The following is a 25,614-nucleotide window of genomic DNA, read 5'->3' on the forward strand; positions in this document are numbered from 1 at the left end:
TATGGACAGAGTTGATTCCCATGTACCTGAGTGACAATGCAGGGATGAGTGGTGCTGGCAGTTGCTGCCTGTGAATCCTCTGGGGCAGCCGCATTTATACAAGCTGGTCTCTGAGTCCTCACACCTTCCTCCATTCTGAATAACCACAATGGAAGAAATGAACTGGATGGAATTAAACACAGACCGAAGGCTACAAATACATCAAGTGGATGGATGTGACTGACCTGGCATGGGTGGTCTTTGCACGTGGGGCAGTTTGTGACACCAGTAGAGCTGCGGTCGAGATCTTTGAAGATGACCTCCTCACCTTGGATGACCAGCTGACGGATACAGCCTGCATAGTAGCAATATTAAATAAGGACTTCAAGCCAACAGGAATTTTTTTCTCTATACCATATTTTCTTTCTTACCAACAAAACCAGTCTTAATTCCTGCAGTTTTGGTGATGACTGTGTAGTTGGGGTAACCACCCACATGCAGCTCCTCATTCAGATCCAAGCCCTGGAACTTGCCCTGAGGACCGGATATGTGCATTTATGAAACATATTAAAGCTGCAGTCTGTAACTTTGAACAAATATGATAAAAAAACTTTTTATAAAACTTTCCCAATATCCTCACACGTCTCTTCAACATTGCGTGGAAGTCGGTGACGTTGCCTAAGGAGTGGCAGACCGGGGTGGTGGTTCCCCTGTTCAAAAAGGGGGGACCAGAGAGTGTGTGCCAATTACAGGGGTATCACACTACTCGGCCTCCCTGGTAAAGTCTACTCCAAGGTGCTGGAAAGGAGAGTTCGGCCTATTGCTCGAACCTCGGATCGAAGAGGAACAATGCGAATTCTGTCCTGGCCGTGGAACAACGGACCAGCTCTTCACTCTCACGAGGATTCCTGGAGGGGGCCTGGGAGTATGCCTTTCCAGTCTACATGTGTTTTGTGGACTTGGAGAAGGCGTATGACCGGGTCCCCCGGGAGATACTGTGGGGATGCTGCGGGAGTATGGGGTGAGGGTGGCACTTCTCAGGGCCATCCAATCCCTGTACTCCCAAAGCGAGAGCTTTGTTCGGGATTTCGGCAGTAAGTCGGACTCGTTTCCGGTGGAGGTTGGCCTTCGCCAGGGCTGCGCTTTGTCACCAATCCTGTCCTGTATTCATGGACAGGATATCGAGACGGAGGATTGAGGATCTCATCGCTGCTTTTTGCAGATGATGTGGTCCTGTTGGTATCATCGGTCTGCGACCTTCAGCACTCACTGGATCAGTTCGCAGTCGAGTGTGAAGCGGCCGGGATGAGGATCAGCACCTCTAAATCTGTGGCCGTGGTTCTCAGCAGGAAACCGGTGGATTGCCTACTCCGGGTAGGGAATGAGTCCTTACCCCAAGTGAAGGAGTTCAAGTACCTCGGGGTCTTGTTCGCGAGTAAGGGGACTATGTAGCGTGAGATCGACCGGAGAATCGGAGCATTGGGGGGGGTATTGCATTCGCTTTACCGCACCGTTGTGACGAAAAGAGAGCTGAGCCGGAAGGCAAAGCTCTCGATCTACCGGTCAATCTTCGTTCGTACTCTCACCTATGGTCATGAGGGCTGGGTCATGATCCAAAGAACTAGATCGCGGGTACAAGCGGCCGATATGGGTTTTCTCAGGAGGGTGGCTGGCATCTCCCTTAGAGATAGGGTGAGAAGCTCAGTCATCAGTGAGGGACTCGGAGTAGAGCCGCTACTCCTTTACGTTGAAAGCTGAGGTGGTTTGGGCATCTAGTAATGATGCCCCCTTCATGGGCGCCTCCCTAGGGAGGTGTTCCAGGCACGACCAGCTGGGAGGAGGCCACGGGGAAGACCCAGGACTAGGTGGAGAGATTATATCTCCACACTGGCCTGGGAACGCCTCGGGATCCCCCAGTCAGAGATGGTTAATGTGGCCCGGGAAAGGGAAGTTTGGGGTCCCCTGCTGGAGCTGTTGCCCCCGCGACCCGATCCCAGATAAGAGGTTGAAGATGAGTATAAGTGAGATGAGTATATCCTGACAGTAGTGCATGAGACAGATAATCTGTGAAAAAAATCAAGTTCCTCCGCCTCCTTTTAGTGCTCCTAATGGTATTTACAAGATTCCACTACGCCGAAGGAAAACAACTAGTCAGAGCTGGGGAGTCTCTACAACAGCTGTCAATCACGGCTCGTGAAACTCTCGAACTCTGATCAAACGGTCAAACTAGGCAGCGCTGATCAAATATGAATTAATATTCTGTTACTGTAATGCCTGTTTCTCTCCTCAGATGTTCTCAGAATCATCTTGTAGTGCACTGTTTAGCTGTAAAATGAGAACGTTTTCTCCGGCTGGTGGGCGGTGCTTGGTTTTGGCTCGACTTTTTTCAACATGGCGGCCGGGTCACAAACTTTCTCATTCTACAGCTAAACACTTTTTATTATATTTGCTTTAAGTTACCAACTGTAACTTACATTAATGAATTCAATGCACATATGTGACAGTGGGAGTTACATTTACATTGACAGAAGTACCTGTGAGCTGCCGTTGATGAGCTCCCCTCCGTCCACAATGATATAGCCCAAGGTGTGGTTGCGGTACAGCTCAACTGTGTGGAACTCTCCCAGTTTGACAGGGTTGGGGTCACGTATGGTGGCCATGCCAGAGCCCACGTCAAACCTGAGACAACATCAGAATCATTATCAACATGGTCATCATGCAGTGTTTAGGAGATCTTTTAAGATCAGTACAAACTGACCTGAACTCCAAGCGGCCGCCCACAAGTCCCAGAGAGATAAAGTCTGCTCCTGTGGTCCTTCTCTGGCCATTGTAGAGGATCATCCCTACACCACAAAGACAGGATGAGTGAGAACTAGAAAAAAACGTATACCCTACAATAACATCCATCTCAATAAGTCAATAAATCTAGTAGTTTTATTTAAACAAGTGGAATCTTCCAGTTCGTTCAAGAATTGTCTTGACGGAACGGAATAATTTCCGTTCTTCAGCGTTGTCTCAAGATAATTATTTCTTTAATATTCCTGAAATAACCATCTGATCCCACTGGTAGAACTTTTTAGTCAGGAAAAAAAAGATTTTAGACTAAATGTGAGAGTAAGTGACTTGTTAGGATGGACATTGCTTGCAACAGAGTCAGTCATACACAAGGTAAACAGGGTGGTAAAGCAGCATGCTATGGTGAGGCAAGTTTAAAGCCAACCAAAGCCAGGTTATAAGCTGCCATCCTATCTGGGCATCACTGTCAAACTCGTCCTCCTTCTTCTGTCTCCACATGCCGGGAACACATGCTTTATATGAGCCACAGAGGCTCATGGGGAAGCAGGAACATGCCCTCTTAACATGTCTCCATCTACAGTATATCATCTCTGATAGTTGTGAAAATGAGTGATCAAGAGAGAGTCAAATGCATGAATGTGCAACACAAAGTTGATTGTTTAAAGCTAAGGTTGGTAATCTTGAGAAATTAGCAAGAGCGCGCTAGAGTTTAAAAATGATCCAACCTAAAAACCCAGCCCAGTGTTGCCAACTCTTTTCCACTGAAAGTAGCTTGCAGCACTAGCTCCAAAAGTCCTGAGATCTAGAGAGAAAGTCTCCAAGTCATCAACACTGACAGTCCGTCCCTTCAGGCCTCCCTCCAAAGACACTCCCCCAACATTATCACTATGAATGTAAACAACCAACATGGCTTTTGTCAGTACCATAGACCATATATAAAGATGGACGACATGAAAGCTTCCCAAAAATGAATCCAAAACATCTTGATCGCCTCTTGGTGGCTGGTATAGGTCATAAATCCCTCCATGTTAGCAGATGGGACACGGGTCAAACTAAAAAGTCAAAGTACACGTCAAATCCATTTTTCCCAAAGATGGTTTCTGTCATTTTAGTTAGCTCTTATCACGCTGATGGTTCAAGTGTTAATTTTTCTGATAAGTTTGGTTTTAATTAGTTCTTTGATGCTATATAAAGGTGGTGAATGAAATGATTGGACATGTTTATTACAGTCCTGCGACAGCCACAGATACTGGCTTTTTTCTTTATTTTTTGTCAGTGCATTTGATTTATTGATTGCTGTCGGGATGTAATGAGAATTTCAACAAATATAACAAAGATGTTTTTGAAGAAGATTACCAACCCTAGCTTTAAGTGTAAAACAAGTTTACAGTAACATGCTGTAGATGTTTGTATCACACATTTATACATTTAAGGAGCCAAGAATGCTCAAATAGCTTTTGCAATAAATGTGTAGCTTGTTTGTTACCTGATGCGTGAGATGTGCTGAGACAAGCAAAAATCCAAACAGTCACACATAAGTTGCCAGTCAACATAAAGAATAACAGCTGTATGTCTTTTCCTTTGGTTTTCCAAACATCTTACTGCACTGTTTATTCATTTTGCTGTCACGCTCCCACACATCCGGCACCAGCTGTGGGTAGGTTAAAAGAAACCATATTTTCTTGCAAAGGCAATTTGACTTACTGTGGCTCTCACTATTTTCAGAACCGCAGTAATGTTTGAATAAAAGAACAGCAACAGAAATGTTTGTGTAGCGTTGCCTTTAACAGTCCTAGCATACAGGGACTGTGGTGTTTAGCAGCGTTAATGCTGTGTAGTAGAAGCTGATGACTGGGGTGTAAAAGTAGATTTGTGATCATGACTGAAAAAAGCCTTTATGAAAAACATGCACCATCTTCTTGCATCTCTTTCACAGCCCCTAAATCAGCTCTGAGCTGGATTATGTGAAATATGTCTGATGGAGCCAAAAAGCAGCACTGCCAACATCAGTCTGGAGCTCCTGTTGCTCTCAAGCACTGAGACTCACCAGCGTACAATATGAGACCTTCCCAACACGTGGGTGAGGGAGACAAGGACAGGGACAGAAGACGCAGTGAAGTTATACATGAGGAAATATGAAAAACATGATACACATCATAGTACAAAAAGCAGAAAACATACACAAGATTCAACAAGAAAAACGTGTACAATAATAAACTATTCAATTCAGCTGTGAAGCACATTTAAGGTTGCACCTCCTTACCATCAACATTATCAGGTCTGAAGTTGATCTTGATGCTGAAAGCCTTGTATGCATTTTTGATGGTGGGCAGGGTGAGGTAGGACAAGGGTTCCTGGGCAAAGTACGGCATCACTCTCTCTGAGAAAAAAGCACATAGCATCATAATTCATACTTCAAACCTTTCTTTAATTGATTTATTTAATGACATTACTTCCCAGTACTCTCCACACTGCAGACTAACCGTGAACTTGAAGTGTAGTAAAGGCTTCCACTTTTCCCTGTTTGTTAGAGGCGGTGCAGACGTACGTCCCAGAATCCTCGTGGGCGACGCGAGGAACCGTCAGTACGTTGACTTCTTGGAAACACTTGGGAGGAAGCTCTCCATCCAACTAGATACAGAAACAGACACAATCAGTATTATGAATAATATTAGCAACAACAAGTTTACTCTCTTCAAGCATAAAGACTACAGACATCATTGTGTATTTAAATATTCCATCTTGAAAACATTAAATCGATTGAATTACAGAAATATCTTGTTTACCTTGGACCATTTGATCTCAGGTACAGGGTATCCTGAAGCCACACAGGGCAAGACCGCATCAGACCCAACTGTCACCTCCTTAGTTTCAGGTAGTGCAGCAATTTGAGGAAGAGCTGTGCAAACAGGAAACGGGTTTAAATAAGTGATGCATGTACATGCATTTGTGTGTATGTAATGGAAGTAAAAACATTTTTTTTTTCTCTCTTGTGTACTCACACTGGACGTTAAGGACCACCTGGGACTGCACCGAGCCCACGTCATTGGTGGCCGTACAGCGGTACTGCCCGGCATCGGCCTCCGTCACCTGCTCGATCCTCAGCATGCCACCCTTCACCATGATGTGAGCGGGCAGAGAGCCGCCGACTTTACTCCACCTAACCGTCGGCTCCGGGTCGCCGACGGCCTGGCACTCAAACTCAACAGAGTTCCCGATCATCACGGTCTGCACCGAGGTACGCACGTTGATCATCACCTTTGGCAGGGCTGCAGAAAAGAGCAGGAAAACAACACTTTATACTTGGCTTTGATGACGCGTGGTGAATATACTGGTATATTTGCAGTGAATGTAACAGACCTTGGATGGTCAACCTGGCCATGTCCTGGGCCTGGCCGTACACACTGCTGGCTCTGCAGATATATATGCCTTCGTTGCTCTGCTCAAGGTTCTCAATCCTACAGAGAGACATTCAGTTACACACATGCAAACAAGCCATGGTTAGGTTTTTACTTCACATATTACAGTACACAATGTTTAAAGGGACCCTATGAGAGGATTTGAATGCTTTAGCCCATTTAAGGATAAGTCTAAACATTTCTTATTTTCGACAATTCCCATGAAAACAACTAACTAAACTAAACTAAAACTAAAACTAAACTAAACTAAATCTGTGTAGCCAATGCCTGATGCAGCTTATTCCTCTGAAGCATGGAACTCGATTGTCGTCCAAAAAGTTATAAAAACACATTAATGAGCCACACTGTTGCACATGTTCCTTTATTGAGATGAACATGGACACTGTAGTTTATTTTGAGTCAATCCCACATGCTGTACATTGTCCTGCTGCTTTAAATACATGGCTGAAAATAGTCCCCAACAAATGCACAGTTTACTCCTGTTGGAGTAATGTCCTTATCCTTTAAGTACATATTATGTATAAATTGTGCTAAATTTTGGAATGGGCTGTTAATGGATAAAACGTGCAAAACTGTCAGTTTAGTCCTTTAACGTCATACATATTGATACATTCAGAGGTGTTTTCAACCATAGACTGTCTATAAAGATGGACGATGTGACAGCTCCCCAAAAGTGAAGCCAAAGCATCTCCATCGCCCCCTGGTGGCTGGCTGCAGTACAGGTCATAAATCCCGCCTCCTCCATGTTAACGGATGGGACATGGACCAAACTAAAAAGTCAAAGTACACATCAAATACATATTTCCAAAGATGGTTTCTGTCCTTTTAGGTAGTTCTGATCACTATGATGTACATCGATCAGCCATAACATTCAGACCACTGACAGGTGAAGTGAATATCATTGATTATCTGGTTACCATGGCACCTGGCAGTGTGTGTGTGGGGGGGGGGGGGGGGGGGGGATATATTAGACAGGAAGTGAACATTTTGAACTCTGCGTTGGAAGCCGAAAAAATGGGCCAGCGTAAGGATGTGAGCGACTTTAATAAGGGCCAAATAGTGCTGGCTAGACGACCAGGTCAGAGCATCTCCAGAACTGTAGCTCTTGTGGGATGTTCCCGGTCTGCAGTGGTCAGGACCTACCAAAAGTGGTCCAAGGAAGGAAAACCGGTGAACCGGCAACAGGGTCAGACCCGAGGCTCATTGATGCATGTGGGGAGTGAAGGCTGGCCCGTGTTGTCTGATCCAATAGAAGAGCTGCTGGAGCTCAAACTGCTGAAAAAGTGAATGCTGGTTCTGATAGAAAGGTGTCAGAACACACAGTGAGGAGCAGTTTGTTGCGTAGCTGCAGACCGGTCAGGGTGCCTGTGCTGACCTGATGTTACGGCTGATCGGTGTATGTTCAAGTGTTCAAGTTTGGTTTAATTAGTTATTAGTTATATTTGATGCTATAAAAAAGGAGTGAGACGTCATGATTGGCAGCTGCTCTGAGGGAAGTAGTTGTGAGAGAGGAGACGTAATTTTAACTTTTCATAACCGTCACCAGTCTGTGTAATAGAACATGTGACAATTCCATCATAAATGTAGTTCTAGAGATATTATGGTTAGTTGTTGTGTCTTTCTAGCCAAACAGCTGCCGTGATGCTAACGTAGCAGCTAGGTGGCTCACGCTAACAAGCTGCGGCCGTGCTCGGCTCGTGATTGGCTCAGGCGGGTGTGTGGGCTGGACTTCGATACCACGGCTCCAGCCCCCCGATCACTACTGCCTCCCAAGATGGCAGCTTCCGTATCAGGAATATTTTGGCTTCACTTTTATACAGTGGGAGAAAGTGGAGACACGTCGTCCATCTATATACACAATCGACATTTTCAACAAATAGACAGCAACACGAGTGTATGAGTCACCTGAGCACCCCGTCCTTGACGTGGTGGTTTGGTGGCAGGGCTCCTCCTTCCTTCAGCCACTCGATTTTGGTTTCTATACCGCCTGCTGCCGAACAGGTGAACTCCACAGCGCTGCCCTGGGCCTTTACTTCAACCTGGGGTGACACACGTACTGCCAAGGGGGCTACAGACGGGAGGGAAAGAGACATGATTTAGCTCTTGCTCTCCACAAATTCTCTGTAGGAGAGAAGAAGTCTTTTCTTCATATGTGGTGCACAGCAGTCTTTAAGTTCCTTTGTTGAGCTATTTCAGAGCTATCATTATTTACAACATGTCAAAACTTGTACGATCATTACATTATCAGCAAACTTACATCTGACTGTTACTTTCGCGATCACTTCGCTGTTGGCCACTTTGTTGCTGGCCACACACTTGTAACTCCCAGCATCCTCAGCAGTAGCCAGGTTGATCTGGAGATCCCCTCCGCTAACCTGGGCCCTCTGGGGCAGGTTTCCATCCAGTTTGGTCCAAGTGTAGGTCAGGGGAGGAGTGCCGTGGGCCAGGCACTGCAACCTGATCACCTCCCCGACCCGAACAGCCACATCGTCGGGCACAGAAGTGGCATAAGGAGGGGCTAGAGACAGGAGGAAAAAGGTTCACTAGGTTTCCGTATTTTCTCAAGAGATGTACATTGCATAATAAGACATGATATACCCATTGTAGTCTAGATTCCAAGCAACAAAACCACAGCACTCACTCTCTACATCTAGCATGACGGTGACTTCAGTGGTGCCCATGTTGTTGGTGGCGGTGCAGATGTATTCTCCAGAGTCTTGGCGGCCCACTGTGGGCAGCACCAGGCTGTTATTCACCACCTTGTGTCTCCAGGGCAGAGGAGACCGCAGCTTGGACCAGGAGATCCTCGGGGACGGGAAACCTAGAAACACACAAGTTCTGTGCTCAGCTAATTTGTTGTTTTTTTAGACAGTCTTTGGTACGGTGATGCAACATACGGTTATGCAACATATGGTGATGCAACAAGTGCCACAGATTTAACGAGATATAAAAAATGCTTTTATGTGAATTCCAGCTGTATAAATGAGGTGTTTTTTGCCATCATTACCATGGGCCTCGCAGCGCAGCGTTGCAGTCTGTCCCTCCACCACAACCATCAGCGGCTCAGGAACAGAGGCCCTGGGCACTGTGGGCACTTGAGAGCCTCCCTCGACAACAACCTCCACCTTCGTCTCAGTGGAGCCCTCGTTGTTGCGAGCTGTGCACACATACGTGCCACTGTCTTCTGGACGTGCCACGAGTATCTGCACAAGAGGAAAAAATTATACATCTCACCACCAAATATTCACAATTTCAGAACGGAACAAAGCTGATTTCAAACATTGACTTTGAAGCTGAGTCTTCAAATAGCAACACAGAGGAGGTCAATAGGGTAAAAAAATTAACTAATTGATATCACTTTGAAACTTCCCCAGTTGATTACTTACATTAAGACAGTTATTTTTTGTATTACAAGTTTTCTGAAATGTTATGTTTAAATATGCAAATGAGGCATTATGTTAACAAATATGTGCCAACTTGCATAAATTTCCAGAACAGAAATCTGAACATCGGATAGAGCCAGGTTCAAAATTCTCAATTCATTTTGTTAGAGTCACATATTAGAGTCAAAGGTTTTTACAGAGAGAAATGTGGATATTATCACTCCATAAATCAGAAAATTCTGTCAACAGCCATAACATTTTTTTAAAAAAGGAATGAAATGTTCTATAAATCAGGCTATGAATGATATATGAACACACTCGTCTGTAAAAAACCTTCAGCATATAGATAGGAATGAAACTGGACAGTATTGTGTATGTAAGTACTACTGAAGTGGAGTATGAGAAAAACCTAATTTTGAGAGAGCTTGCCTTTAAAGATACGTATTGTAAAATTCCATAGGTGAATAGGGTAAAAAACGAGATGATTGCATTTCCTGCAGAAAATGCATGTGAATGCTGACAGCTCAAATTGATTTTAAAGCATTGCTGAAAATGCAGAAATGTTAAAGTGCAAATACAGAATAGACTACTAGAACGTAGTATTTGGGTGGAATAAACCTTTAAAACTCGAATTCGTTAGACAAAGTAGTATTTGGGTGGATGAACTGTTAAAACTTTAAGTCTTTAGACAGAGAGTAGTATTTGCGCGGAATAAACCTTTAAAACTATATGTACTTACTACTACTTGACGTACTACAGAAAATGGTATTTGAGTGGATGAACCTTTAAAACTGTAAGTCGTTAGAAAGAAAGTAGTATTCGGGTAGAATGAACATTTATTTTGAAATATTAGGTCCTGTTAAGATATCTATCTCTTTTGAAGGGTGTGTGGGTTCAAGCAGGGATGTCCTTAAAGAGCTGAATATTTTGATATTTTAAAGGCATCTGTGGCTTAAAGTATGGAGAGGTAGTTAGAGTCCTAAAAACGTATGGAAGAAATAATATAAGATGAAGTTGATGAATAAAGAATTGGATAACAATAGTTAGTAGTTATAATAGTTATTGTGTGAATGCTGCTTAACAGCATTCACACAATAAACTAATAAATATCACCATGAAACTTCTCCAGTTGATTACTTACATTAAGACAATATTTTTTTTTGCATTACAAGTTTTCTGAAATGTAATGATTAAATATGCAAATGAGGGATTATCTAATGCTAACTTGGGTTGAATTCAGGAGAAATGTAAAGACACAGATAGACAAAATGTAGTAAAATAAAGACATAAATATGTATTTTGGATGTTTTCTTTCTACTAGTCTGAACATGCTATTGAAACAAAATAGCCTAAAATCTCAAAATTGACCAGTGCATGAAAAACGATGTTTTTGCCTGGGGTGTCTCGCCTTAAACGGCTCTACAGATGTTGATGGTGTTATCAGATGTATCAGTACCTGCATGACTGCATTGGACTCCATGGGCACGGGGCTGCTCAGCATGGTCTTGCGGTTGCTGTCCAGCCTGTGCCATGACACCGAGGGGCGGGGCTCTCCTGTCGCCTGGCATTCCAGGTTAATGGGTTCACCCACCCTGACACGCAGGGGTCCAACAGGGGTGACAGTGGTCACAGGAGACTCTGAGGGCACAGATACAAAATACTGGTCTAACTCTGTATTTGATCAGCCACTAGGGGGAACCCTTCACTTAAGAGCTTTATGTGGGTGTATCATGACTGAAATGTGGCTCACCTTTGACAATTAAAGACACAATGGTGTGGGTGATGCCGAACAGGTTGCTCGCCACACAACGGTAGGCGCCATGGTTCATAGATTGGGCATTGGTAATTGTAATAACAGAGCCATCAGGGCCAGCTTCAACATTATCTGCAGAACAGAGGAGAAAATGAATCATTAGAACTGCTGCAATTTAAAGGGGCAGTCCACTGATTTTATACATGATATTCAGTTTACTCATCATGGTCAGCAGTACTCAGCACGAACAGTTGTTTACCTTCTGCTGCTCTAGAGGGAGCATTATAAAGTTTAAAAAAAGAACCCTGATGTTGTCATAAGGGTTGTCTCGGCTCGGGCTTGAGACCCTAGACTGTATACAGTATAAGAAGTGGACGTAGCCATCGTGATGTCAACCATTGGTTTGTGGACTGCCGTTTTGAAGCAGCCAGAAGTGACACGAGAGGGCGGAGCTAAGTACAACTGAACGTTGAATAAAACATTCCATCGAAAAGGTTATAAAAAACTTTCATGAACTGAAAACACATATTAAAACACGCTAAAAATACAAGTTGTAAGACGAAAACACAAACAACTCCCAGACCGGACAACACTGTGGTAGTGACTTGTCAATCACAAGGTAGCCCCGACCTAAAGCATCCCCTGCTTTATGGTCTATCTGACTCTAAATGTGACCATAAATTACTAAATGGACATCATATTGTATTGAAGAGGGCTTGAAACTAGCGATTGAGACCATAAGCTTATGTTTACAATGTTTACTGAGGTCTCTCTGCCTCTCTGGTGGTGCCTCATTCCCCATGACAGACCTGGACCTCCGTCCTCCAGGAGATTTAGCCTCTCTAACAACTGACCTCAGTCAAAGGGGGCTTATTGGCATGGGTAACATACGTTTAGATTGCTAAGCAACTGTGAATTAAAAACTGCTCTGGTTCTACCTATCTAACGTGGAGAGGAGGTTGTGTTGCTCGGGCTCTATCTATCTGGCGTGGAGAGGAGGTCGTGTTGCTCTGGTTCTACCTATCTGGCGTGGAGAGGAGGTCGTGTTGCTCTGGTTCTACCTATCTGGTGTGGAGAGGAGGTCGTGTTGCTCTGGTTCTACCTATCTGGCATGGAGAGGAGGTTGTGTTGCTCTGGTTCTACCTATCTGGCGTAGAGAGGAGGTTGTGTTGCTCTGGTTCCACCTATCTGGCGTGGAGAGGAAGTTGTGTTGCTTTGGCTCTATCTATCTGGTGTGGAGAGGAGGTCGTGTTGCTAAGGCTCTATCTGTTTGGCGACGCCGGGAAGCTGCTTGACATCCTCCTGGATCCACATTCTTACATATGTTCGCATTATATGTATTATTTTTTGTCATATGGATTGTCTATGTTATATTTTCATTATGTTGTTACTCTGTACACTCAACATTTATTGCACGTCTGTCCATCCTGGAAGGGGGATCCCTCCTCTGTTGCTCTTCCTGAGGTTTCTAAACATTTTTTACTGTTAAAAGGTTTTTTTTCCTTATCCGATGAGAGGGTCGTTCTGTAAAGGACAGAGGGTGTCGTATCCTGTACGGATTGTGAAGAACCCGAAGCAAATTTGTGATTTTGGGCTATACAAATAAAATTGATTTGACTTGACTTAATAAATCAAGTGCGAAGTAGGCTCATTTTCCCATAGACTTCTATACAATCAGACTTCTTCTTGCAACCAGAGGAGTCGCCCCCTGCTGGCTATTAAAAAGAATGCAGGTTTAAGGCTCTTCAGCATTGGCTTCACTTCTCAGACCCGGAGGTAGCCCCCTGCTTGAGACGCTATTCAGTGCATTATGGGAAGTTTATGATCCAATGTTGTGGTCTCTTTTCAGTTCAGATTTTCAAAAGTAAATAAAGGTGTAAGAAAAGCTACAGAAAGCCAAAGAGTGAGATTGCAAATCTGGCATAGGAAGAAACAACTGGATACAACACATGCCTTTCATTTATCTGTTGAACATACACCACAAAGCATGGATATTTTTGGGGTAGAGAAGCCTTAAAGAGGACCTATTAAGCTTATTTTCAGATGCATACTTATATTGGGTTATATTGGGTATATTGGGTTTCTACTAGAACATGGTCACATGCTTTGATGTTCAAAAAAACGCTTTACTTTTCTCAGCACGTCTTTCCCCCCTCTGTCTGAAACGCTCAGTTTGAGCTCCTGCCCCGCCCCTCCCAGAAAGCCCAGTCTTGCTCTGATTGGTCAGCTGGCCCACTCTGTTGTGATTGGTCAACCGAACTAAACACTTCGGACTCTGCTCCAGCTCCGCTCTAACTAGCTTTGTTTGAGGGCGTGCCAAACTAGCCATTATGCAAAATGTGTTACTTGGTGACATCACCACATTACAGAAGAAAAGGCGGGACTTCAAGCAAAGTGTTTTAGGCAGTTCAAGAGCAGCGTTCCAGTGGGAAAGAGTAACTCCCATTGGTGTAGATTTAGGCTTTGTAACTCTGCAGACCTTTTACATGCACAAAAAACTATGTAACACACTAAAGGAAAGGGAAAACACACAAAAATATAAGAGGTCCCCTTTAAAAAGCCATCATGTCATCAAATCTTACTGGGCTAAATGACATGCAATATTTTAGTAATGCAAAAATATCAATGCTAATCCCGAAAAAAGGGATTTGAGTTCTAAATTAGTCATTAAATGAAGTAACAGAGGAGTGATTCATGGGTGGGTTGCAGCTGTAATTGCTTGCAAATAATTACATCATAAAATCAGACTTCATTAGGCAGGTTTATTCCTCAGTGTGTGTGTGTGTGTGTGTGTGTGTGGTTATTACCTGGCAGTGGCTGGTTGTTGGCCCGTTTCCACTCCAGTCTGACAGGCTGAGCTCCACTGTACACCTTACACCTGAAGCTGGCCGACTCCCCCACACGCACTGCAGCACTGTGGGGCTCAATGGCGATGATTGGACTCTGAAGACCTGCAGCAGAAACCAGCGTTTTGGGCTTCGGACAGATTCTATTTGAACATTACTGTTCACGATGTCACTTCATTTAGCTGACTTATATTCACAGAAGTAAGAAATTCCTTTTCAGTGTGGCTAATGGCTTCATTGGCAGCAGTTAAAGACCTCAAACATCGCTGAAGTCCAGGGAGGAGAGAACAAGGATGAGATCATGGGACAGTAGCGAGGAAAATCAATCAATCTGAGGTCACACTGGGCTACACTGGAAAGCGTGTTGTGAGAACAACACCCTGCCATGTAATGCCCTGCCCAGCCTCTGACTGATGCTGCCATCTGTCCTTGGTGAGAATGTAACGACTGTGACGTCTAATCAAATCACCCGGACATCAAGCACAGTGAAGTACAGTGGAACATTTGAAAAAAGAGAAAATATCAAAATGGGCTCTTTGTTTTTATTATTGCATGCAAAGCAAAACAGTTAATATCCAGTAGCACCTGTATGAGGCCTGAAGTGTTGACCAACTTACGTGAAGAAGATGAAGTGACAGACACCGACACAGAGGCCTGGTGGACGAGAGATCCGGGGTTTCCAGAGTTGCCCTTTACCCGACAGATATACTCCCCCGAGTCCTCTGGAGAGGCTGACAGGATACGCAGCTGACTGCCCAGAACCTGCACACAGCAGCAAGGAACAGAGTCTCTTCAGTTCAGCTTACAAGAATGCTCATCATTTTACTTCTGATAAATGAATTACCACTGGCAAATAATACTATATAATACTAATATTGCCGATACAAATGAATATGAATATGGGATTTAATATCAAAGTGTTGGCAAAATAAAGAAAAAAATATCAACATATACTTTACATGTATTAGGGCTGGGTGACATGACATGATAAAATCTTCTATCATGATATAGGTCATTTCATATCTCGATATCGATATATTTATCACGATACAGCAGGTTTTATGGTATTTTAATAAATAATAAATCTTTATGAAATAACTACATCGTAAAGCCTATTTTTGCATACTCCTGTGTGAATTAAATACTTGTCAAATGAAAAGTACTTTACCAGTATTTTCTCATTTTAAGAACTTGAGAGCAAAATGAACAGAACAGTTTGAAGTGAAATTCTAGAGAAAAAGTAAATAAATGTAGGCATAGCCTATACTGCAATAGAAACTATATAGAAAAACATAGACGATAGACAATTTTATGTAGTTTTGACGATATATTGTATATCGTCAAAATAACCGTTACCAGCATGTAATACATGTCTAACCAAATGGGGGCAAAATGATGAATAATTTTCCATCTTTGCATCTTTGTGTGATTACCTGGTGGTTAGAGGATAGTCGTCCACTGGCTTTGGTCCAGGTGACTTGGGGAGGAGGGTTTCCTGGGGCAAAACAGTTGAGCTCCAGACTCTGACCCTCCTGGACGTCAGCGATAGACGGCTGGATGCTGACCACTGAGGAGCTGTGGTCCCCTGCACACACACAAACACTACTGATTGTTGTTTTCTTGTTAAGTACAAAGTTATTCACGCTTGATCCAAGTGCTCTTGATACTTATTCCGTTTTTCACATTCAATGTGCTTTTTAGTTAGTTTCTTTGAAAATGACGTTGATTGACATGGTTATAATGAAACTACTGTTTGTGTTACTGTGTTTCTCAGATGCTGGGTGGTGGGGATATTGGTAGATGGTGAAATAATATGTTTATTCTGATAAGAAAGGTTGTTATTGTTATTTATATGTAATATATAATTTTAAAGCTTGTTTTGTGCTCTTTGTGGTGGAACTATCCACGGGTGGATCAGATCGATATGAAGTTAGTTATAAGGACATTTGCTGAGGCATTCAGAATTTGCCCTATTGCAGCGCTAGAGGTCAAAGTTTAAATTCTGTTGTCCTTAGAGTCATGACAATGTGACTGGTAGATAGATTATAGTCTAAACTTTACAATGATATATAGCTTCATGATATTCTGTGTAGGTTACCCTCTTTTATAATGTCTCCATTTGTAAAATGGCAAGAAAAGAAAAAAAACATGGAAAAATTGTAATGATGGAGGGAAGAAAAAAGGAGTGATAGCAAATAAAAAGCTACCATTGCTGCAAAGCTATCATGTATTTTCCAACACTAGGGACGTGGACCTTTAAAAAAAAAAAAATCCCAGAGACGTGGTCCCTCCAAGGTGGCACAAAATTTTGCGGGTCGGGCTCACGGATTGAGAGGCTGGAGGGGATGATTCTATTTGGCTACCAAGACAACTCACCTTTGAGCACAGAGACTTTAATGGGAGCACTATTTGAGCCAATGCTGTTGCTACCAACACACATGTAAGTGCCCGAGTCGGACATCTGGATGTTGGGGATGAGCAGAGTACCGATGTCGGTGCGGTCCATGCGGGCCTGGAGAGGAAACACCGATACATGACGAGATTAGACACCTATCTCACAGCACTGTACATTACATTTCATAGATATGATTTTACTAATATTTACACCATAAAAATACACATACACAGAAGACAAAGCACATCACTTACCTGTCTCACGCCGCTTGAAACAACACAAATATGACATTGCTGACAATACTAACTAATAGCGACACAAAAGCACTACAGCGTGGATATTTGAGACAAGACAAGAGCAGTTATTGCTACAGTTCAGTCTCTCTGTGAATGGATTCATGATTTCTATGACACTGTACTTTGTACATGGAACTGTGCACAAAGTAGTGACAACATTTCTACAATGATTGGTGGGGTTATAATTTGTTAATATACCATGAACATTACTACACTAGTATCTTTATTCTATAACAAGATCGATGATTGATTTTTAAAAAATTAGGGAAAAATTAAGAGTTAGAGTTGACAGTTTATGACACTTTGATTTGAGACAGAGGTTAAGAATTACAAAGCAGTTCTTAACTGTGAAATCTGATAATAATCACTAGCCAGCGCCCTGGAAATCAAAAATATCAACCATTAAATATCGACTAAGTACCAAAACCCAGCACTAATTTTAACACTCATATTTAAGAACTCTGGTGACTTTCTGGCTCATGAGCAATCAACAACTTGACTTGTTTGTACACTACTCCTCCACATGGCAGTCAGGGGCCCAGCAAGGCTGAAAATGAGCTTTCATAAAGTTTGGAAACACCTCAGAGGGGTAGGGGAACCAGGAGGGGAGGGTCTGGGGAGGGGATTACTGTATCCGGGGGGTGTCGGGGCATCCACGGACAAAGCTGCTTAGCTCCGGCCCGTTCAACCGTGAGGGGAGGCTAAACCGAGCAGTGGCTGAGGCGGGCCCCGGCTCAATATGTGTCTGAACCCATTGAGGAGCTTTCAAAGCAAGCCGTTTGCTAGAGCATACAGAATTTCTGCGTGGTCGCACGGCAGAGCCCGGCTCCCCCTGGGAAAGGCTGACACAACGCGGTGGCTCCCTGAGGCAGAACTAAACGGGCCCCGGAGCCCTCGTCGAGCCGAGGAGGGCTGCGCAGAGACCAGACTAACACAATACCCCCGTTGGGTAGGGGGGCAGCGAGCTGCGCCTGGCACGGAGCAAAATATGTCTGCAATACCTACGGTATACCTCCTGTATACTTAGTCCTGTTAATACACTCAATGGAATGATGAGGGTCAACTGAGTGCTGAGAGCCCAAACAAGTTAGGGATGGTATGATGTGGACAAAACAAAAGACTATGGAACATTTTATTAATAAAATGCAACATAAAAACCAATGCAAATACACTAAGAAGCCATCCAGCTGGTTGACTTTAATGTATTTGGCTCTAAAGGGACTTAGTGGGCAGCTGTGGTGAATTAACGGGGTGAATCAAGGACAAGTTTGATCATGCACTTAGTCGACAATGTGTGAAGACGAGGTCAGTGGAGGACAATGATGGTGAACTACGAGACAGGACAGACAGACAGACAGCGGACAGATGGACAGACCTGCAGCTCCTCAATACGTCTCTGTAACACATCGAGACTGTTGCTTTTAAACTGATGGAAACCCTGAGAGGGAATGGCCTGAGCAAACGTCAGAACAGGGTGGGATAAAAAAAAAAAAGGAGACAAACAGAGGGAAAAATAAAGGTAAATGGTCAAAATGCAGAAACAGTCATGAAAACTGACACAGTATGATGAAAAACCATCGGCACCGGACACGCCTTGAAGTGCAAGGTAGAGATGTATATCACAGCAAAATGTAAATACAGTAATCAGTCCGTGTTAAAGTCGTCATCAAGGCACTGTGACGGCAGGAGGCGTCTCACCTGTGGAGGGATCTGTCCCCCGTTTTTCAGCCAGGTGAGCTTCGGGGTGGGCGCTCCTGTTGCTCGGCAGTACAAACCTCACGTTGTCGCCTTCGTGGGCTTCAATATTTTGGGGGCTGACTTGGACTTGAGGCTGAGTGCCGAGGCCACTTGGGTTAGACTCTGACCAACAAAAAAAAAAGAATTATGATCATTCAAAAACACAAAATATACCCACCACAACCTCTTGAGCTTGACAGTTTATTTTACATCAGTTCAGTTGTTTACTAACGATTTTACTTTTGTGATAAAAAAGGCTGTCAAAGTTAACGCAATAACGCAAATTTGTTTTAACGCCACTGATTTCTTTAACGAATTAACGCAACTTGCGATTTTTAGGCTACAGTGGGTTCAGTTTGAAACTAGAAAAACCAAAGGACTCCATTGGTGCCAACCATGTCATACTAGCTTGTCGTGAAGGAGGTTAAATAGCGCTCTGAAGTTAGGCAAAATTTTGACGAAGAAACACTGTCATGGCCATTTTCAAAGGGGTCCCTTGACCTTTGACCTCAAGATATGTGGATGTAAATGGGTTCTCTGGGTACCCACGAGTCTCCCCTTTACAGACATGCCCACTTTATGATTATCACATGCAGTTTGGGGCAAGTCATAGTCAAGTCAGCACACTGACACACTGACAGCTGTTGTTGCCTGTTGGGCTGCAGTTTGCCATGTTATGATTTGAGCATATTGTTTTATGCTAAATGCAGTACCTGTGAGGGTTTCTGGACAATATCTGTCATTGTTTTGTGTTGTTAATTGATTTCCAATAATAAATATATACATACATTTGCATAAAGCAGCATATTTGTCCACTCCCATGTTGATACGAGTATTAAATTCTTGACAAATCTCCCTTTAAGGTGCATTTTGAACAGATAAAAAATGGGCAATTAATCGCGATTAAATATTTTAATCGATTGATAGCCCTAGTAATGAATACTTACTTATTGCTTTTCTTATAAAATAAAGTCTGTGGCACGCTAAAATGTAGTGTTACAATAGCACAAATAGAAAAGCATCATGAAATCAATAAATCTCTTTCCAGATTTTGCTAACATTAGCTGACATTAGCCACCATAAGCTACAGGTCATACCAGACCAAGTAAGACCAGCAAAACTCCTGAGTGTGTTGGCTTGAGCAAGGGTGTGTATTATTGCTTATGAACTCTTCATTTATGAGAGGAAGATTATGTTATTTCTTTTTTCAAAAGTTGCTTTAAAGCAAGAGGATGATGTATAGGTTTTTAAAAATAGGGACGTAAGATGCTTTTTGTTGTTTCAAGCTAGTTGTTTGTCAATATATCCTTGAACCAATAAAAATGCACTGAAAATAGATGGAAAAATCTATTGTACTGCAAGGATTTTCCCTCGTTTCACATTCCAACTGTTGTGTTTTCAACTTAATGTATATGTGAGATCCAAACACTTTCCATATCATAAGGGGACATTGCATTGACTTACAAGATCTCCTTGGAGACTTAACCTAACCCTTAGCTTACCTAAACTTAAACATAACCACTGCACGCCTAACCCCACTCCTTACCGAACCCTAACCCCACTCCTTACCGAACCCTAACCCTAACCCCACTCCTTACCGAACCCGAACCCTAACCCCACTCCATACCAAACCCGAACCCTAACCCCACTCCTTAACGAACCCGAACCCTAACACCACTCCTTACCAAACCCGAACCCTAACCCCGCTCCTTACCGAACCGGAACCCTAACCCCACTCCTTACCGAACCCGAACCCTAACCCCACTCCTTAACGAACCCTAACCCGAACACTAAACCCACTCCTTACCGAACCCGACCCTAACCCCACTCCTTAACGAACCCTAACCCGAACCCTAAACCCACTCCTTACCAAACCCTAACCCTAACCCCACTCCTTACCGAACTCTAACCCTAACCCCACTCCTTACCGAACCCTAACCCCACTCCTTACCAAACCCGAACCCTAACCCCACTCCTTAACAAACCTTAACCTTAACCCGAGCCCTAAACCCACTCCTTACCGAACCCGAACCCTAACCCCATCTCTATAACGAACCCTAACCCGAACCCTAAACCCACTCCTTACCAAGCCCTAACCCTAACCCCACTCCTTACCGAATCATAACCCCACTCCTTACCGTACCCAAACCCTAACCCCACTCCTTACCGAACCCTAACGCTAACCCCACTCCTTAACGAACCCTAACCCGAACCCTAACCCCACTCCTTACCGAACCCAAACCCCACTCAACGAACCCTAACCCGAACCCTAAACCCACTCCTTACCGAACCCCAACCCTAACCCCACTCCTTACCGAACCCGAACCCTAACCCCACTCCTTAACGGACCCTAACCCGAACCCCACTCCTTACCGAACCCGAACCCTAACCCCACTCCTTAACGAACCCTAAACTGAACCCTAAACCCACTCCTTACCGAACCCTAACCCCACTCCTTACCGAACCCTAACCCTAACCCCACTCCTTACCGAACCCTAACCCTAACGCTTTCCACACAGTTAGTGTAGTATAGTATAGTATAGTATAGTATACAGATTACGCCTCCTAGTGCTCAACGCAAGGAAATGCATCTCATCACGGATGGATATTTTACGGATTTTCTAAGTGAGAAGTTTGACTGCATATTAGCTGAAATTGGTAGCATGCTAGCTGTGTAACATATAGAGTGCATGTGGTTCTCACAGCTTTTAACAAAATACTTCACAAAACTGCTAAATGTGCCGTCGAACTTTTCACTTGGAAATAAATTTATAAACAGAGCTGTATTACATTCATCGAAAAGTTATTACAGTGCATAAGGTCTGTCCGCCATCTGCCACAAAAGTACAAAATGTTCAACGTACTCAATGAAAATTACGGACTGAAAAAAAACGTAAGGAGGAGTTTTGCAAAAACATCAGAGCTCACGGAGGTTCCCATGAATGAACTTGTGGTTGACTCGCATACGTACACAGAGCTATGTGGAAACAAGCTGTAAACAAATCTTAATAATCATTTATATTGTGAGGATTTGCATTTTGTCCCCAAAAGGGAGGCGAGTCCCAATAATGTAAGTGTGTAAACAGATTTACGTTCCCATAACATGTAATGCACATACACACACACACACATAAACTCAAAGCATACTTTGGATAAAGAGGGAAACCCGCGCTGTGTGCTCCCCATGAGTGTTCAGAGCCTTGCAGGTGTACTCTCCTTTATCAGCTGGGTCCACTGCTGTGAATGTCAGTACGCCACCTCGAACCACAGCCCTGGGACTCATTCTGTTCCCTGGACCTGCGGAACAATCACACAGGTACACTCAGATCTGTGACTCTGTACTGGATTGAATTTGTCAAAAACATACAACAGAAAATGGCCTTTCCACTCAGATGACAGTGAATATACAGTAGCTCAACAAGGCCTGCACCAAACACTAACTGGTCATACCGATCCATTCGATGGCAGCGGTTGGGTTCCCGGTCACTGTGCAGCGAAACTCTGCCCGCTGGCCCTGCTGGACATTTAGCACCGAGGGAGTGACGGTGGCCACCGGCTGGGCCCCCTCTGCAGCTACAGGAGGAGACACAGCTGTCAGACACAGCTCAAACCGGAGAGTGAAACTTCCCAGAGGCGCGTAGAGAAATAAAGCGTGATAATGCGGACTGCTCTGTTGGTGCGGTGGTGAAGTGGAATATGAAACCTTGTCAGGAGTCTACAACCACTGCTTAGGCATTACATTAAGCTGTGGGAATACTTTTGGTTGTAATGAACTGATCAAACTGAGAAAGAGTGATGGCCTCTGCCCGACCGTGCCCCCACCCTCAGTTTTGGCAGTCTAGACCCTCAGAGCAGACCAAACAGATGAGAAGCGGCAGGCAGGCATTGGCATGGCCTCAGGGCATACTGCTGTCTGCGCTAGTTTGGCTGGCTGCTAGACTTCGTATTAAATCCCGTATGATCCCAGGGTGACGGAGCAAAAGAAAGGCCTCTTTCAATAGGGAGGGAGGAGTATGAGGCTATCTAAGCAGGCTGAAAACCTCTGGGACTGCTCTAGTCTGGGCCCGACTTTGACTCTCTGACCTTGGTGACACCAATACTCCAGGGTGGAGAGAAGTTTCATCGTCCTGTAGGACAGGGGGCAGATATGGCGGGTTTAAGTCTACACTCAACACTCAACATCTAAGAATGATAAATGATTTGATTGTGGGTATACAGGTGTTTTGTAGAGTCTCTGACCTAATTAGTGCATCAGAAGATGAAAATGTAAGGGTTGATTAAGAAAACACATCATTTCTCACTTCATTAGTGCTATTTATCCAAGAGGATAGTTTGGGTTTTATCTGGCCAGGTTTTGAGTTAGCTGTTAGCCTCCACCCCAATACAATGGTAAATGGAATTTCATTTGAAAACAGAGAAAGATTTGAACAAGACCAGTCTACAAATACGCTAGCTGCTCTGTGAGGCTCCACTGCACAGCCCTACTTTTAGCTAAATGCTAATGACAATGCTAAGTTGCTGATGTTTAACAGGTGTAATGTTTACCATGTACACCAGTTGGTTTAGCACATTACCATGTTAACATTTGCTAATTAGCACTAAACACAAAGTAGACTACAGCTGAGGCTGATGGGAATGCCATACGTTTTGCTGGTATTTGGTCATAAACCAAAGTATTTGACAAAAACATACAATTAAAATTCGTTCTGAAGGGGTAATAAATGTGTGTATCAAATTTCTTAGTAATACATCAAATAGTTCAAATAATTGGGATTCATCTTCTGGGGACCACGAATGTCCGTACAAAACTTTGTGCCAATCCATCTTGTGGAGGTTGAGATATTGCACAACTTAAGTGAAAACTTTGACCTGCTGGTGGAACTCAATGAAAAGTCAGGGGATCACCAAATTAACTAGGATTCAACTTCTGGGGACCACGAACGTCTACAAAATGTTGTGCCAACGCAGTAAAGACAGATATCTCTAAATCTGGAACGATATAACTAAACTTTGCTTAAGTGTTGAGAAATTTCACTCAAATCCACAAATGTGGCGCTAAAGGAAAAGTCAGGGGATCATGAAAATAATTAGGATTCATCCTCTGAAGACCATCAATGTCCTTACAAAATTTTGAGCCAATACATCTTGTAGAGGTGAAAACTTTGACCTGCTGATGGCACTAAATGACAAGTTACTGTAGGGGATCACCAAAGTAATTAAGATTCAACTTCTGGAAACCACGAATGTCTCTACAAAATGTTGTGCCAAGGTCAGTAAAGACAGATATCTCTAAATCTGGAATGATAAAACGAAACTTTGCTTAGTTGTCGAGAAGTTTCACTCAAAACCCCAATTGTGGCGCTAGAGGAAAAGTCAGGGGATCACGAAAATAATTAAGATTCATCTTCTGGGGACCATGAATGTTCGTACAAAATTTTGAGCCAATACATCTTGTAAGGGTGAAAACTTTGACTTAGGGGCGCAGCTGTAGCTCACCTGGCCCTTTGCTGCATGTCATCCCCTCTCTCTCTCTCCCCCTTTCAATATTACTCTGTCTCTATCTATTAAAAAAAACGAAAATGAAAAGTTGGGGGATCACCAAAGTCATTAGGATTCAGCTTCTGGAGACCACGAATGTCTACAAAATGTTGTGCCATGGCAGTAAAGGCAGAAATCTCTAAACCTGGGGAGATAAAACTAAACCTAGCTTAATGGCTAGATACCACCAGAGGTGAGGAATGAAATTGTGTTTTCTTATACTTTGGATGTACAAAATATTTAACCTCTTAATGAGATAAGCAATATAGTTTGACTTACATCTATTAATATCATGTTAACTATTATTTAAAGTCCACTTCCATCTGTTTGACGCACTGAAAATAGGCCTCTCGCACTGGACACAAGTCTGCTACCCACATTCAGCTACTATGTAATGAGGTTGTGATGGGATGTATTAAGCACAGTATGATGTTTGAAGCCCAGGTGACAGCTACTTCCCAGTATAGGGTGTTTCCTGAGGAGGAAAAGGAAAAGAGCAAAGTGCGAAGAGAAGGAAGAAGAAGGGACATCTTTTGTCTCTGAATGTGGAGACGCTGTAAGTAAGCATCTAGCTCCTGATAATGTAATAACTAACAGACAAAATCATTTGGTAAGACGTAATAAAATGTCCCTTCTCATGGGTTAAACCTGCTTGTTTAATACAGCATGTTGCTGGATAATGTAATCCAATTAATTTAGTAATTCTTTACATTTTGTTATGTTGATTTTTTTTATATCAAATTAAAAATCATGAAATATAGGCTTTTTTATGCTTTTGTACAATTTAGAGGGAAATTATCTCATAGTTCTATTGAGTAGTGTAATGGGTTGTAATTTACAATACCAGTTTTGAAGTACATTTGAAAAAATACTTTCTAATTTAAGACCTATAGTTACTGTAAAACACTGTTTGTGATCTTTTTGAATGATGGAAACTTGACTCAACATTCATGAGGAGCTGCCCATAAGAGTGAACATGCACTTTTTCCTGCAGTGATGGACCCCAATGAACCCAAAGAGCCTGGTAGGAGCCAGCAATGCTCATGTACAATCCAAGCTTCGACTCTTTAACAAAGGACAGGAACTTATAATATGTTATAATATACTGTACTAATATACTGAAAACAAATATCCATCTTTAGCTCTAAATTCAACTAAAGACGCTGGCTTACGAAGAGCATAAGACAGCACAGACGCTCTGGGCCGACATGTTTGTAGAGCTTTTCTAGAGATGCTGCTTGGTTGATTGTACATGGGCGCTACCAGGCCACCAGTATACATCCATGCTGAGGAAGATGAGTGCATGCATGACACAGAGAGGGAGAGGAAGAGGCAGGTCCCTCCAGGGAGCCCGACTGGCAGAAAGGGAAACCATGCCCATGCGGACTTACGCTTTCCGTGTCCTTCAAACATTTCATAGGCTGTGTAAAACATCTGAGTCTGTGAGGCCTCTGGAGTTGTGGGAGGAAGGG

At 43.3% G+C, this 25,614-nt stretch overlaps 1 protein-coding gene across 1 annotated transcript in view; it reads right to left on the reverse strand.

Moving 5' to 3' along the window:
- Positions 1 to 25,614, reverse strand: part of hspg2 (heparan sulfate proteoglycan 2) — a 141,114-nt gene that overhangs the window by 11,982 nt on the left and 103,518 nt on the right. The window contains 27 exon segments of the mRNA XM_037771388.1: positions 27 to 135; positions 225 to 334; positions 411 to 513; positions 2,514 to 2,658; positions 2,738 to 2,822; positions 4,823 to 4,840; positions 5,039 to 5,155; positions 5,259 to 5,406; positions 5,562 to 5,674; positions 5,778 to 6,044; positions 6,136 to 6,233; positions 8,100 to 8,262; positions 8,452 to 8,712; positions 8,836 to 9,015; positions 9,202 to 9,397; positions 11,034 to 11,215; positions 11,328 to 11,462; positions 14,138 to 14,281; positions 14,794 to 14,938; positions 15,610 to 15,761; positions 16,553 to 16,688; positions 18,243 to 18,320; positions 18,566 to 18,640; positions 18,642 to 18,727; positions 21,752 to 21,901; positions 22,055 to 22,177; positions 25,534 to 25,593. Coding sequence (XP_037627316.1) covers positions 27 to 135; positions 225 to 334; positions 411 to 513; positions 2,514 to 2,658; positions 2,738 to 2,822; positions 4,823 to 4,840; positions 5,039 to 5,155; positions 5,259 to 5,406; positions 5,562 to 5,674; positions 5,778 to 6,044; positions 6,136 to 6,233; positions 8,100 to 8,262; positions 8,452 to 8,712; positions 8,836 to 9,015; positions 9,202 to 9,397; positions 11,034 to 11,215; positions 11,328 to 11,462; positions 14,138 to 14,281; positions 14,794 to 14,938; positions 15,610 to 15,761; positions 16,553 to 16,688; positions 18,243 to 18,320; positions 18,566 to 18,640; positions 18,642 to 18,727; positions 21,752 to 21,901; positions 22,055 to 22,177; positions 25,534 to 25,593 — 3,579 coding nt within the window.

This window comes from Sebastes umbrosus, chromosome 6 (genome assembly GCF_015220745.1).
Source record: "Sebastes umbrosus isolate fSebUmb1 chromosome 6, fSebUmb1.pri, whole genome shotgun sequence".
Taxonomy (NCBI): Eukaryota; Metazoa; Chordata; class Actinopteri; order Perciformes; family Sebastidae; genus Sebastes; species Sebastes umbrosus.